The 16664-nt window shown below is 34.5% G+C and overlaps 1 protein-coding gene across 1 annotated transcript in view; it reads right to left on the bottom strand.

Moving 5' to 3' along the window:
• Positions 1–16664, bottom strand: part of TEX9 (testis expressed 9) — a 77458-nt gene that overhangs the window by 53399 nt on the left and 7395 nt on the right. Inside the window, exons 3-9 of the mRNA XM_012658036.1 lie at positions 15454–15517; positions 13862–13941; positions 8784–8832; positions 7914–7996; positions 6120–6298; positions 3525–3607; positions 2921–3094 (exon numbers count right to left, since the gene is read on the bottom strand). Of these exons, the coding sequence (XP_012513490.1) occupies positions 2921–3094; positions 3525–3607; positions 6120–6298; positions 7914–7996; positions 8784–8832; positions 13862–13941; positions 15454–15517 (712 nt within the window). The remainder of the gene's footprint in view (positions 1–2920; positions 3095–3524; positions 3608–6119; positions 6299–7913; positions 7997–8783; positions 8833–13861; positions 13942–15453; positions 15518–16664) is intronic.

Below are 16664 nucleotides of genomic sequence, written 5' to 3'. Positions count from 1 at the left end.
GCCTCGGCCTCCCAGAGTGCTAGGATTACAGGCGTGAGCCACCGCGCCCAGCCTGGTCAACTCATTTTTGATAAAGGTGCCAAGAACATACATTGGGGAAAGGACAGTCCCCTCAATAAATGGTGTTGGGAAAACTGCATAACCACATGCAGAAGAATGAAACTAGACCCTTATATCTCATCTTACACACAAATCAAATAAAAATGGGTTAAAGTCTTAAATCTAATGATTTAAGAATGATAAAACTACTAGAAGAAAACATTGGGGAAATGCTTCAGGACGTTTGTCTGGGAAAAGGTTTTATGAATAAGACCTCGAAACACAGGCAACAAAAGCAAAAATAAACAAATGGGAATATATCAAACTAAAAATCTTCTGTGCAGCAACAGTGATAATTAACAGAGTGAAAAGATAACCTATAGGATGAGATAAAATACTTATAAACTATTCATCCAATAGGGGATTAATACCCAGAATACACAAGGAACTCAAATATCTCAACAGAAAAACAATCCAATTAAAAAATGGGCAAAGGATCTGAACAGACATTTCTCAAAAGAAGACATACAAATGGTCAACAAATATATGGAAAAAAGGCTCATCACTAATCATTAGGGAAATGTAAATAAAAACCACAATGAGGTATCACCTCATCCCAGTTAGCATGGCTATTATCAAAATAACAAAAAATAACAAATGCTGATGAGGATGCAGAGAAAAGGGAACTCACATGCATTGTTGGTAGGAATGCAAACTAGTACAGCCACTATGGAGAACAGTGTGGAGGTCCCTCAAAAAACTACAAATATGGTCCAGTAATCCCACTACTGGGCATTTATCCAAAGGAAAGGAAACCATTATATCAGAGAGACATCTGCACCCCATGTTTACTGCAGCACTCTTCACAGTAGCCAAGATAGGAAATGAACCTAGGTGTGCAATAACAGATGAAGACATAAAGAAAATGTGGTGTGTGTTTATATACACACATATACATACATACATCATGGAATACTAGTCAGCCATAAAAAAGAATGAAATCCTGTCATTCACAGCAATATGGATGGAACTAGAGGTCATTATGTCAAGTTAAATAAGCCAGGAACAGAAAGTTAAACACCACATGTTCTCAGTCATATGTGGAAAGTAAAAAATGTTGCTCTCATAGAAGTAAAAGGTAGGACAGAATAGAAGAAGCTAGGCAGGATAGGGGGAAAGAGGGATAGCAAGAGATTTGTTAAAGGGTACAAAATCACAGCTAGATAGGAGGAATAAGTTCTAGTGTTCTATTCCACTGTAAGATAACTATAGTTAACAATCATATATTATATATAGGGTGTCCCAACAATCACCATACATAGGGAAAATGGGAACTTGTAGCTAAATATACCTTTATTTATAAAATATTCATTACAAAATTTCACAAAAGTTTTCTTTGTATAGAGACTTTTGGGATACCCTGTAATTTCAAACAGCTAGAAGAAGGATACTGAATGTTCCCAGCACAAAGACATGATAAATGTTTGAGAAGATATGCTAATTACCCTGATCTGATCACCATACATTATATGTATTCAAAACATCACTATGTACTCCATGAATATGTACAATATTTGTCAATTTAAAAAAATAAAATATATTCCTCCCTTAGATATGATACCAAAAGCATATGCAACCAAAGAAAAATTAAATAAATTAGACTTCATCAAAATTTAAAACTTTTATACCTCAAAGAGTATCATAAAGAAAGTGAAAGACAAACCACTGAATGGGAGAAATATTTTCAAATCATACAAGGCCTGTCTGGAAAGTATTCAGCCATCGTATTCATGTATACATTGTATCCATGGCTGGATACTTTCTGGACAGCTCTTGTATATCTGACAAGGGATTTCCATCTAGAATACATAAAGAAGTCTTTTATTTAATTTTTTAAAAATCCAATTTAAAAAAATAATTAAAGGATATGAACAGACATTTCTCCAAAGAAGATATACAAACGCCAATAAGCACATGAAAAGATGCTCAATATCATTATTTATTAGGGAAATGGAAATCAAAACCACAGTGAGGTAACCACTTCACACCAGTAAGAATCAAAAAGATAATTCAGCAAGTACTGGTGAGGATGTGGAGAAATTGGAAGCCTTACACACTGCTGGTAGGAATGTAAAATGGTGCAGCTGGTTTGGAAAACAGTTGGCAGTTCCTTAAAACATTAAACACAGAGTTACCGTATGACCCAGCAATTCCATTCCTAGGTATATAAGAGAAATAAAAACATATGTCCACACAAAAACTTGTACATGACTGTTCATATAGCAGCATTATTGAAAACAGCCAAACAGTGGACACAACCCAAATGTCTACAAACTTGTAAGTAGATAAATTAAATGTTATACCCATATAATAGATTATTACTTACCAATAAAAAGAAATGAAGTACTGACAGGTGCTGCAACGTGAATTAACCTTGAAAGCCTTATGTTAATTAAAAGAAGTCAGTCACAAGATACCACATATTGTACAATTCCATGCATATGAAATTTCCAGAATAGACAAATTTATTCAGACAGTCAATAGATTAGTGGTTGCCTAGGGCTAGAAGAGATTCGGGGAAGAGGATCAGGGTATAGTGGCTAAAGGGTATGAAGTGTCTTTTATGGTTATGAAAATATTCTTAAATTGGTTATGGTGATAATTGTACAACTCTGAATTTACTAAAAGCCACTGAACTGTACACTTTGAAAGGGTGAATTATATCTTGATAAAGTTGTTTAAAAAATATTCTTCTATATAGGGGGAAGAGCTTTTAGTAAATACTAAATAGCTGAACCAAAAGTGTTATCTACACAAACGTTATTTTAATAACTTTAGCGTATCTTTGGCATTGAATTAGGAAAAATAACAAAATAATTACCCTTTCTACTGAAGATAACTGTTGCTGTAATCCATCACATTTTTTGTTTGCTTCTTCAAAAAGAGTTTTATACTTTTCTATTTGAGATTGTTGCATATTAATTGTTCGCTGCTGTCTCAAACTATCTTCTTCAAAATTTTTTACTTGAGACTTTAAATCCTGAATCTTGTCTTCCTACAGTTATAAAATTACAGATTATGTGAAAAAATATATAAGATTTGGTATCAAAACAAAGCAGAAAACAAAATGCTTCATATGTTCATTGATGAAATATTTATATACATTTCACAAAGAAAAACAAATTACATTACCTTTTCATCTTCAAAAATGTAAGTCAGATGATTTATGTGTATTTAATAGCTTTATTTGTAAGTCTAATACAGAGAATTCTAATTGTAACAGTATTTACAATTCTTTAGCTGTGAAAATTCAACATTTCAGAATAAAGTTCGTCATTTATATAATTTAATTCAAAAATTAATTCAAAACTATGAATTATATCTAAATAAAGCTATTTGAAAAATGTATTTGAAATTGTTCCTAAAATGTCTTTGAATATTAGAGCATTTCTTTTGAAATGCTTAATTTCTTTTAAAAAACTTACCTTTTTATTGCATTCACAAACAACATTATCCAACTCCTCCTGCATAACACGGAGTTTGGCTTTTAGAAATCTGATCTGCGCTTCTGTGGATTTAAATAATTATATTACTGTCTTCTGCTGAATCTAAGCAGTCATCAATTGTAAGACAGACTATTATTTTATTAAGAAAATAAGCACTCAGGATGGGGAGTCAATAGGAGATCCCTGTTACGGGACACTAGACACTAAATACTCCTAACATAAAGATAAATGAGAAATCAATCCACCCAACAGAAAGGAACAGGCAGGAACTATTCACATCTCAATACTGGAACTAAGTAAAGAAAGAAGGTGGGGACTCTCACCTGAGTCTCTGAACCACAGGCCAGTACTCACGTAAGTTTGCAGACTGAATGCACACTCACAAAGGTGGTCCAAAATACATCAAACAGAGAATTTAAAGTGGTCTCAGGTCAGTAATGTCCCCAAGTGTTTGGCAGAAACCAACACAAATCCTCTCTAGCAAAGCTCAATTTCAAGCACAGCCATTGTGATTATAAAATACAACTGACTGTAACATGCATCCCAATTTCTGAGAAGTTAAAATGTAGTATATGTGTCTTGGACGCAAAGAAGTATACTAATATCCTACTGCTGAAGCTTTCTCACACAAACCCTCATTAAAATCTATCTTTGGTACTTCATTGCCAGCAAAAGTTCTTTATTCAGTAATATCAGCAGTAAATCTTCAATGTTCATAGGCCCATAAAGTAAATAAAGTGAAAACTGAATATAGAACTTACATGTCATTCATTCATTCATTCAAAAATATAGTCTCTAGTATGTTCCATAGTAGGAATATTATAAAATGAGGCTTGCCCTATGGAGGTTATCTTGAAGAAACACTCTGAATTGCTCTGAAAAGTCATTAAAACAAATCCCACTAAGCCATACACATGTGATACGCAGAGTACAAAATATCTCCATACAAACTTCCTGCTTTTCTCTGAAGCGCCCCAGTGTTACATGAAACTGATGAACTATGTGGGTGGCTCTAACCCTACCTAGATCTCTCCAGCCTCAACTCTTCTTTCAGCCTCTCATGTAACTCCAGGTAAGCAGAGGATAGCAGGGAAATGGCAAATTAAAAAGTGTGAGGTTGGCAGTAACTGGTCTCTGAGGGAAAAAAGAAAGAAAGAACGGGAGACCGTAACTTTCACCATTTCTTTCTCTCCCCAACTTTAACCTCAGTAACTCTACCTCAACTCTAACTCACAGAGCTGAGTGCTCTCAATGTCCAGAGGCGCTAACCTCCTCTCCCCACGCTACCCCAGCTTTAATCATACAAAGTGGTCTATGCTCCCAAACTACTTCTTGATCTTTTTCTCTCACACATAACCCAACTATTCCAAGCCATCATCTGAAATAAGAGAAAATTCTTCCAAAAGGGAGATACTTAAGCTGAAGATACTAAAAATGGAGACAAGGAGGCAAAGTGGCAGAGGTATGATTTAGCAGTGAGAAAAAAGGAGCATTTAAGGTAAAGTCTGTTTGTCCTGGTTCCCTATATCTGGGCACAGGAACATTGTAACAGGGCCATGGGTGACTGTCTACTGAGGAACAGCCAACATCAGACCATCACATCCTTGAAAGCATCTTGAAAGAGACGTAAATGTAACTTCCTTCCACTTACCTTCCCCCTCCCCACAACTAGCCTCAGAAAGCTTGAAGGTAATAAATGTATACATAAATTGCTCCCCACTTATGACTAGTATGTGGCACAATAATTACACATATAAACAGTTATGATTTTTCACGGAATTAACATAAACTTTATGATTATCTCATACAAACTGCTAAATTTTAAAATGAAGAAGCTGCCATTACAGAGGGTCTAAGTGGCTTGACTGTAGTCACAACTATAGTATTACATATGGTTCAGCATTAATTAATTCATATATATTCAATTGTATTTTTATTTCAACAGCATAGATGGCTCCTCATAAATTCAACAACTTTAGAGGCATTACTGGTAACTAACAGATGATCCAAATTTAGCAGTATTATTTGTCTAGTGATATGGAAAGAATGAGTTAAGAAGGAAAATTATATTCATTAGAAAAAACTCATTTAATCACTTTACCTGATGCTACATCAATAATTCATTTATCCTTTTACATGTGTTGATCTAACATGCAATAAAGTACATTAATAGAAAATGAAAGGAATTCATAGAAACATTTTCTATTTTAATGTTTTAATAATAAGCTATGGGGCATTTTAATTTTAGTTGAAACACATTCAATGAAACCAGTACAACATAGCGTTTTTTTATTTTTTGTAATGGAAAATATCAAACATATATAAAAGTAGAGAGACTAGTTCAATGAACCTCCCACTTACCCACCATCCACCTTTAATAATTACTGACTCATGGCCAATTTCATTTCATCCATAATCCCACTCATTCATCCCACCACCATGTGTTACTAGATTATTCTGAAACAAATCCAAGACATCACAATATATTTTTTTAAATGCAAGAAATAGTTTCAAGGTCTCTTTTGATAAGTAATTGTGATGTAAAGATAAAAATAACAAGCAAAAGAAACCTACCTGTTCCAATGTCATTACTAACTCCAGAGAAAATATCATCATCTATATATTCAGGTAAGCCTTCTTCCTCCAGTTGCCCTTCAATTTTGCTTATTGTTTTTGCAAGAGAAAAGTCTGAGAAATCCTCCGGAATGGCAACATCATTGGCAGTTTCTACGTCAGGGTATTTTGATTTAACACTAAAAAATAAAGATTAAATATATATGTATGTATATATAAATATAAACAAAATAGAAAGACAGAAAGGAGATATGGCTTTCACCCAAATAACAAAAGCAGATCAAAATTATTATAAGTTTATATTTATGATGAAATCTATAATTGATACTCCCAAGGACCATATTACAAGAGACTGTTATAAATTTTAAATTTATGATGAAATTTAAAATTGATATTTTCAAGGGTTACAAGACCCTTAATAGACTTCCAGTCTTTATGAATCACACATCCACAGGCTTTATGAAGCCAGGTGGTCTAAACCTTGCCTCCAAATAAGTGATACCAAAACTAAGACTACTGAACTTGGCCTTCTAGGTCAAATCCAGCCTGCAGCTTTTAATGTTACATGCCTCTGGAGAAGAACAGTAAAAATTGACCATAATTCTACAAATAGCAAAGAATAATACCTCTGGGAATGCATTATATAGTGAATAGTTCTAGCTCAATCAAACTCAACATCTTTTTTCCACTTAAAGAAATACATTCTAACCAGCCTGAGCAAGGGGGAGACCCTATCTCTACCAAAAACAGAAAAAATTAGCCAGGTATGGTGGCGCATGCCTGTAGTCCCAGCTACTCAGGAGGCTGAGGAAGGAGGATTGCTTGAGCCCAGCAGTTTGAGGTTGCTGTGACCTATGACGATGCCATTGCACTCTAGCCAGGGTGACAGAGCAAAACTCCATCTCAAAAAAAAAAAAAAAAAAAAAATTCTAAGCAGGATCAAAGTTAACAAAAAAGTTGGATTTGATTTGTTTAAAAATCAAATAGGGGAAGAAAAATCAAGTAGGGGAAGAAATGTGAAATAAAACTCAATCCTAAAGGCACTGAGGAATGCGTCAAGCCTAACCCATCAATAAGTTTATGGTTCTGAAAGCCTAACTGATAGTTAAAACATAAGCAAAGGTTTCAGAATTCTGTTCGGAAAAACAACCTTTTCTTTAAGAAGAAAATTTGAAGTCTAAAAACAAGATAACCCTTTCCAGTTATATATGTATGTACATATGTATGCAGCTTATGTTCTTTCTTCTCTTCAATCTATATTTTCCTTATCTCTTTATTCTTTTTTTCTTCCTTTCATTAAACAAAGAAGTTATTTAAACAATTAAAAGACAAGAATTAACTAAGATTTTTTAATCTTTGTTATTATTCAATTATAATTATAATGCAATTACCAGTTTGGGTAAGTAATTGACATATAAATTCAATAACTTATTGAGACCAAGAAGCTGTTCAGTGCAACACAATCAATCCTCCTTTTCTAGAAAGCCTCCTATCCTAGAGAGCCTCTTGGGTCCGTTTTTATGCTTATACCACTAAGGATAGTCTTGAATTCTTTCTTACCAACAACAACAGAATGTAAATTATAATATACTCCTATTTAGGGCATGCCAAACCATTCTATATTTCAATATACACAAAAATGTATGGCACTCTGTTAAACACTCCGGAAGACTATTTAGCCTTCTAGTTTTTGACTATCTAACAGAAAGAGCTTAATAATTAAGAATGATAGTACTGTGAATTATAAAACTAAAAAAAAAAAAGAAATGAAATACTTTAAAAAATATACTATACCTTGAATTTGGTTTCATTCCTTTATTTGCAGAGTGTAGTTTGTTTTGAACCTTGTTTACTAGACCAATGTTTTTGGTCTTCAGCTACATGAAAATAATTGAAACTATTGATTAATTAGAGTCTGATCATTTGACAAGGAAAGGAGTTTTGTTAACACACAGAACTGCTATTTTGCTACATAGAAGATTTTCTATTTTCATGGAATTACTCAAATTGTAATGTCAAGAATCCCAGAACTATATAGCTGGAAAAGGCCTAGGTATCAGCAGGACCAAGACATTAGAGGACAAAGAAAATGAATCCCAAAGATTCAAGGATATTCAGCTAGCCAGTGGAATGTTAAATCTGGATGATCTGATTGACAGAATTCAGTTCTCCTCACTAACCAATTATTCTCCAGGTAGGCCTTCCCAGGCCTTCAGTTATTAGTTCCCTTGGCTTATATCTCTATGGGTGGGAAACTTATAGAACCCAGTATGCCCAGCACCTGGAAGAGTGATTCCTACACTATAAACATTTAAATGAATGAACCAACCTTTCAAATCACCTTCTTTGTTATGAGTACCTTTCTTTTTCAGGTCTTCTTTCTACTAGATTTAAGCTTCAGAGAGAAAACTGAAGCCTCAGGTTATAAACTCATTTCACTTAGACTTCTTCCACTGTATCCCCAGATTGTTCAGTGAAATTATGAGACAAAAAAGGATTCAATTTACTTTATGAGCAACATTTCATGAATGCATCCCTTCTGAGTATCAAGGTTTATATTTCTATTGAGTCATATCTCCTCTCTCTTTCGTCTAAGAAAAATTCTAAAAAATAACCTAAACTCTACAGAATGCAATAGCATTCACAGAAAGTTTGATTTCATACCTTAGTTTCTAAATGAAGATTAACTGTGCCTTCAGATGATAATAGACCTCTACAGAACAAAAATAAACATTATACATTAATAGTAGATGGCACTAAGTTGAGACAATGAAATTCAACAGTAATTATATTTGAAAGGGAAAATATACAACTATCAAGATGACTATACTATAATTCTAGTTATCTACACATTAATTTATTTTGAATGAGTATCATTAACAAGAAAAGTGCTTTGGTTAAATAATTCACCTTTGAGAAGATACCCTATAATGCCAATATTTTTGTGGGAAAATGCAGCAAAAATATCAATGAATGGAAATCATAAGGAGTGATTATCAGCTACACACAGCAATTATCCATTTTACAAATGAGTCACCACAGGGCTCTTTATGGTGAGCCCACTCAATGTTATCCTTCTACTAATGTATAGAAATACTTGGTCAGGGTCCATTTTCACCATTACACAATCAACTCTGTAAGGGTAGAAATCATATCTGCTTTGTTCACTGCTCTATACCTAGTGCTTGGCATAGTACCTGACACATAAGCTCTTAAATTGGCACTAAATACTTGTTGAATGAATGAATAAATACATCTAACATGCAATTCATTGCTATAAACAATGTTTTCAAAATATGTTTGTAGCTTAAAACAAGGAGTATACTGGGGTGTGCGGATGAAAGGTGCAGAAAAGGTACCGAGGAAATGGCAAACATTAATTTAAAATGAGGGAGAGTAAAGAGGACACTTAAAATGTGTGTAATACTTGGACACAGTTTCATGTCATATGTGAGAATGATTCTTTAGTCTTTGTAATTTTAAGATATTTTGAAAGCCTTTTTTTTTCCTTCCAGAGGTGTTTCTAGTAGTTCTTTAAATGGTTGTATTTAGTATTATCTAAGTATACCTTTGCATTACTTTTGGTAAGCAGAATGTTGTGTTCACTTTTCATGAAATACACTAGCAAAGTAATATCACTGTGAAACCTGAGGGAGACAGATAAACATTAAATGTCTTCTGGCTGGTGTGTGTGTGTGTGAGTAATATGATCGAAATGATTTGTGTGGTAAACCTTACTTCAAGCAGACTGGTGGATATGTATACTATACTATTAGGAAACCAAATTCTGGTTTCCCCAACATATGTTTTTGACAGAGTAACCCTGGGTGTTGAAGGCTATCATAATATATTCTGCCTGACTGTAATTATTTAGGTGGATTATAAATGTTCCAACCTGAAATGAATGGCCTCTTTACAGAACTACCTCCCATCTTCAACAACTCACAACTAATAGTCAAATGCCACATTTCACAGGGGAAAAGCCATCTGTTCAAACAGTAGCATTAAAAAAGAAATGTATCTGATCTGGTTGGAAAATTTAGTAAAAAAACAAAAATTAACAGATTTATTTTTTATGCTCGTAAAATCAGTCTCTCATTTGCTTCAACAGAAACTGTGAATCATCTATTGTTACCATCATTTCAATCCTTTAGTTTACTGGATAAAAGCATAATTTATCTTATTTGTAATTCAAATTTTAGAATTTTGATAACTGTTAAATATCTTTTTTCATAAAATATGAGAGAGCACTACATATAAGGATAAGTAGCTTCACGTTATATGTACCCATACATGTGTACATCTAATGATATAAAATTCTATTTTTCAGTGATGTACTAAAAAAATTCAAAAACACCACACTAAGGCATTAACTTCTTGGGAACAAGATAGGGTTTGTTTACTCACCATTGTACTACCAGTAGCTAAACCTAGTACTAATGGTGTTCAAATTTTTTTTTCAGGTTTATTGAGATATAATTTATATATCATAACATATACCTTTTTAATGTACAAAATCCAATAAATTTTAATAAACCTACATGGTCACATAACCACCACAACAAAGACAGAGAATATTTCCATCATCCAAAAAAATTCCCTTTTCCTCCTTGGTAGTTAGTCCCCTAACCCCTAGCCCAAGCCCTAGACAACCACTAATCAGATTTCTGTTCCTACAGTTTTGCCTTTTCCACAATGTTAAATAAGTAGAAACATAGATTATGTACATTTTTGAGCCTGGCTTCTTTCACTTAGCATGTATATTGTTGCTATATGTTCATTGCTTTTTATTGCCAAGTAGTATTCCATTGCATGGATATATCGTAATTTGTTTACCTAGTCACAGTTGATGGATATTTGTTTCTGGGTTTTGGTAATTATTAATAAAATTGCTCTAAACATTTGCACGCAGGTTTTTTCTTGGAAGACTGTCCTCATTTCTCTTGAGTAAATTATCTAGGAGAAGAAATGATGGATTGTATACAATAGTTATTTTTTAATAAATGAATGTCTTAATATTTCAAGTATGAGCCAAATATACTGCCAGTTTACTAACATATTTCTGTTTCGTTTTTAAGCCCTGTAAGGCAGCAGTCCCCAATCTTTTTGGCACCAGGGACCAGTTTCATGAAAGACAATTTTTCCACAGACCTTGGTGGGGGTGGTAGGCAGAGCTCAGGCAGTGATGCAAGCGATAGGGAGCAGCTGTAAATACAGATGAAGCTTCGCTTGCTGGCTGGCTGCTCACCTGCTGCTGTGCAGCCTACTTCCTAACAGGCCATGGAATGGTACTGGTCTGCTGCAGCCCAGGGGTTGGGGGTCACAGCTGTAAGGTGTTTAAACATTATGCCCTCTCAGAGCTGTGCAGCTCTGATAGCCTGCTTCTTGATCTTAGAAGACTGGGGGTACCAAGGGTTGTTTTAAGATTTAAAACACCACAATTTTAGTCCACTCTTAAAGTTTCTTTGCTGACATAACTCTCCAAAACTAGTGGTTTCCTTACCTATTTAATTTCAGTCAGTTCTCAGTGCCATTACCACACCCATAGTTCTTTCAAGACTGTAATTCTTTACTATATTTTCTTACCTTACCCTGACTCCCTCTCTCTTTTTCACAGTTTAAAAATTGGTTACTTTGAAGTTGTCAAGCTTCTAAGGAGAGACTGTACCTTTAGTTAGACATTTTCCCTGAGACATTTTATCCAACTGAAAAGTTTACTATGTGCCATTTAATGTGATCCTTGCCCTAAGGAACCTTAATCCACTGGAAAGATTTATCAATATGCGAAGGCCACATATTTAGTCTGATCTTTGCCTTAGGGTTGAGTTTTAATAGGCTTTTGTTCCTCAAAGATTTTCTCAATTTTATCTTGTAATTCTTGAAGTCTAAAAGCAGCTGATTCTACAATTCTACCATCAAGACACTGTAGTATTGGCATAAGGATAGCTATATAGATCAACGGAATAGAAATGAGAGCTCAAAAATAAAACCATATGTCTATGGTCAACTGATTTTTGACAAGAGTGCCAAGACAACTGGACAACCATGTGCAAATAAATGGAGGTTGATCCTTAAGTCATACCATATACAAAAATGAACTCAAAACAGATCAAAGACCTGAATGGAAGAGTTAAAACTACACAGGTCTTGCAAGAAATCGTAGGTGTAAATCTTCATAACTTTGAATGAGATAATTATGTATTCCATTTTATTAATACTTGCAAACCAGCCAATTCTTTCCCAAACTTGTCTTTTTAACGGCATGTACTGCTAATATTCTGTCTTCCAACCTCTTCCCCTAGACTAGAGTACAAGTTCATTAGATACTTGTTCTGCCTCCCAATTTACCACAGATGGCAGTTTTACCAAATTCGTTGCCACTACATAACATTAATCCTCTATCTTTTCAGCCACTATTATCAGTTTCCTTGTTGGCTACCATCTAACCGCTAGGCTAAAGTCACACTTTAAGTTTTTGCTATGCAGCATTCCATTCCTAATATCGATTTCTATGTTAGCGTGGATAGCCTAGGATATTAACCCCAAAATCTCAGTGGCTTAACACGGTCAATATGGCAGTAGAGAAGGAGAGAGAGCTCTTTTTCCCCTTGTTTCACATGGTCACCCAGAGACCAGGCTGGGAGGCTTTACCAACTGGAATTTCACTGATATTCACAGCAGGGAAAGTCAGGTGGAGGTTCACACACCAACTCTTGTCTGTTTTGGGTTGGAAGACATTAATTGGGATTTTGTCATAGCCTATTGACAACTGCAAAAGACTTAGAATGTTTGGTGATCAACATTGCCTCTGCTACAGTAAGATTTTATAGTTTTATTCACATAGATCATATACTTTTCATGTTTCCTCTCTTGTTGAGGGTTAGGGTCAAGACATGAGAACCCCAGGAGCAGGACAGGACTTTGCCAAAGAGCAACCTGCGGACATGTCAGTTCACTGAGCAAAAGCTGCTCGACCTTGAGGGGGACATTCCACCAACCAGGGATGTCTGCAAACGGACCCCACCTTGAAGCCTGCCGGCTACAGCCTGGATGTCTGCCAATGGATGCGGGCTTATAATTGGAAGGCGGAGAGAATGATCAAAGGATGTCAGCCTAGCAGATAAGAGCAGTTTGCTATTCTAATCCTGAGGCAATGTTCCTCTCTCCTGAGTTCATGTCTCAGTAAATGAGGAATTAGATAAAGTAGAAAAAAGTATGTGATCTCTTTTGTTCCCATTTAGATTATACGCGCTACTGCTAACCCACAAGCTTTTCACGTGAAATCACTGCAATCCATAATATGAAAAAGAGAATAAAAACGGGTGCTAGACTGCAGTCAGTACTGCCTGGCTCACAGGAATGCTGGTGGTCCCCTGACCTCCCCGTACCCTTTCACCTTAATTTTTGTGTCCGTATCTTTGTCTCTCCCATCTCTTGCAATGCACACTGCCCAGGGACCCAGCTGTATCAGGGGCATTGCGAACCCTCGATACTCTCTAAAGTTTTTTAAATGAGGAAAATAATATTTATTTCAAAATAATATTTTGAGAATTACATGAGATAAAGTGGGTAAAGAGCTTGCATTGTGTCTGACTGGTATAGCCCCCAATTATTATTTTATACACTATTCTTCTTCAAATAACAGATTTTCAACATTTGCATGCAAAAAGATTTTATATAGTAAAAGATCCACATACATCATTAGAAAAAATCAATTATATTTGAGAATTCAAGTCACTGACCTTAAGTTGTAATCATCTTCCTCTTCGTATGATTTAATTTGTGTGGAAATAGGCCTAGATCGTGCTTCTTGCTGATCTCTCTAGTTAAATGAGTAAAGATAAGTCATATATAACATAGAAAAAAACCCACAAATCAGGATATATTCAAGTGCCTCTCTGATCATTAATCATTTCAGAGTTGTCCATAGTATCTATGATACCAAAGCACAGAATTCTGAATGCTATGGTATGAAAATAGGTCTATAGTATTACAGTTTCACCTTTCACTTGTTCTGACTTAAGAAAGTCAGTCCTAAGGGAAAACTATAATAGTGTCAAGGCCTTTATATAATATTTCCAATTCCTGCTTCCCCCCTACCTTAGAGCCTTCCATCCTTGTAGCATGCAATGGAAATTAGAAAGAGGCACAAGAAATGAAAAAATAAATCCGTTTAATGAGTAGAAAAACTTGTCTCAAATCAGGTAAAACTTCAATGTCAAGAAGACCAAGAAGATGCTAAACATGAAGTATCAGGAGTAAAAGCTTTCAACAAAGATATATCAAGAAATGAGAGTAAACGAAAATTCAACAAGGCCAAAGTTACATTCAGTTAGCTTCTACAGAGGTGGGAATGCCCCCTTCCCTTTCCTGGCCCTTCCTATTTTTCTATTCTATTCTTTTTGGTGGGGAAAAAGATTTTTTTAGAGGATTCTTTGAGCAGAATACATAATAGATCTCTCATTCTACTATAATGTGGGGTCCTTTTGTATACAAGTATTTTCCTGCCTTTTAGGCACTGCCAAAAACTAAAAGATAGAATAAAAATATATATTTTTAGTAAAATATTTAATTACAAATGCAACTGGCACATCTGTAACCATTATCTTAATATATTACTTGAAAGGTTATATAGGATACATTTCTCATCCATAAACTAACAAATAATTATGGATTTGTATAAGGCATTAAAATATTGCTTAGATTTCCTTCCCTGCCTCTATGAATTCCATTTATGGGGGCAGGGAAGATTGAAAGGAAGAATTATAATTAAATTAGGGTAAAAACTGGAAACCGTTTGAAAGCAGACTCTTTTTTGCAATGACTCTCCGAGGAGTAAAAAAAAAAAAAAAGAAAAGAAAAAAATTAATAATAAAAAAAAAGAAAGCAGACTTTTTATTCCTCTAAGAAGGGCTACTCTATCCTATCAATTAATAATGGAAATGCTGATGCTTAAGAAGGGATGCTTAAAGTAGGAACACCCAATTCAGTACTAAAATGGGGAATGATATGCTTTGATACATCATCTGGTAATAAAACCTCACTACATTTTTCCTGACTATAAATATTATTTTAGTCTAGCTCAAAGAATTTGAGTAACATCCAACTGTAGAATTTAAGAAATACATTATCTGAATATTAGTGATGATTGTTATCTTTTACTCAAAATCATATATATACCTATACCTATGCACATATATTCATGTTCAATTTGTGATAATTCATGGTGCTGAACACTTATGCATTGGATCCTTTTTGTATATATGTCATAAATCAAATTAAAAAGTTAAGTTAGCATTTACATGAAATTTGTAATAATTATACAGTAACTTACTATTACTTCATCAGCTTGTCGAACTAGTTCAGCTGTTTTTGCTTCCAATTCTGCATTTATATGCCTAAACGCAGAAAATAAGTTAATGATTGGGATATACTGAAGACCCTAACAAAAATTTAAAAAATTAAACTTCAGCAATTACACTTTGGCAATTGACCTAATCAAAAAATGCCAAAACATACACATGACATTCTTACTCTAAAATGAAGAGAGCCATTAGAACTTATCCCCAACTCCCCATAATTCTTCCTTCCTTGTGGTAGGAACTCAAACACTAAGTACTAGCCTTTCTGTGGCCCTTTACTCACTGCAGGTGAAGTGACTAATCTAACTAATAAATTTAGGAAGAATAAGCTGTGTGAGTTCAACTCTGTTTCACTAGTTGTCTTCTTGGAATTAGCCTACCTACAAAGAATATCAGTTCTAACCCTTCCTTCTCCAGAGATAGTTCCTGCTGTAACTGAGGGCAGAAGGGGGCAGGGAACAGAGGAGACCTGTGACTGAGGAGCCTAATCTGGGGTTTGGTGACAGACACAATGTGGCTCACACCTCAGCTACACACTTCAATATCAGCTTCATCAGAAATAAAGGTGACTATTTTGACTTCCACCTGTCACTCCTTTTTTAAAATTATTATTGTTCATCCTATTTGGAATCTAGCAAAGAATAGGAATACTATTTACTTGGTCCCATCAAGACTGCAAGAATGACAGTATCATTGAAGGTAATTGTTTTTAATGGAAAAATTGCCCAAAATCCTACCACTATCATCCAAACATTTTTATTTTCAATATTCCCTTCCAATTTTCATCTATAGCATACAATTTTGTACTGTTTTCCCACATATAGAAGGAATATGTTTATCTTCACATCTTTATAATTCGCACCTTAAACAGCTACACAATATTCTAATGAATTACAGTTAACATAATGTACTGAACTCCATCACTATTGTTAGTCCAAGTCTCCTTTTCGCTTTCAAAGGTTAACACTATAATAAACATCTTCAAAAGCATATACCTTTTTTTTCCAATTGAAATGTCACATTTCTAGGCTATTAACAGGATCTTTTGAAATTATATTAAGAAGATATGTTGAGGAATTTAAAAAATGAGATCTTGTTTTTCTTAGTTATGTGATTCAGAAGTAACACAAACCACTTACAATCCCCAACCCCAGGAAAAAAGGAGGAGCAGTATCATATCCTT

This window comes from Propithecus coquereli, unplaced genomic scaffold, assembly GCF_000956105.1.
Source record: "Propithecus coquereli isolate 6110/MARCELLA unplaced genomic scaffold, Pcoq_1.0 Scaffold57, whole genome shotgun sequence".
NCBI classification, from domain to species: Eukaryota; Metazoa; Chordata; class Mammalia; order Primates; family Indriidae; genus Propithecus; species Propithecus coquereli.
Note: the sequence above shows the minus strand (reverse complement) of the source record. Positions and strands in the feature narration are given on the sequence as shown.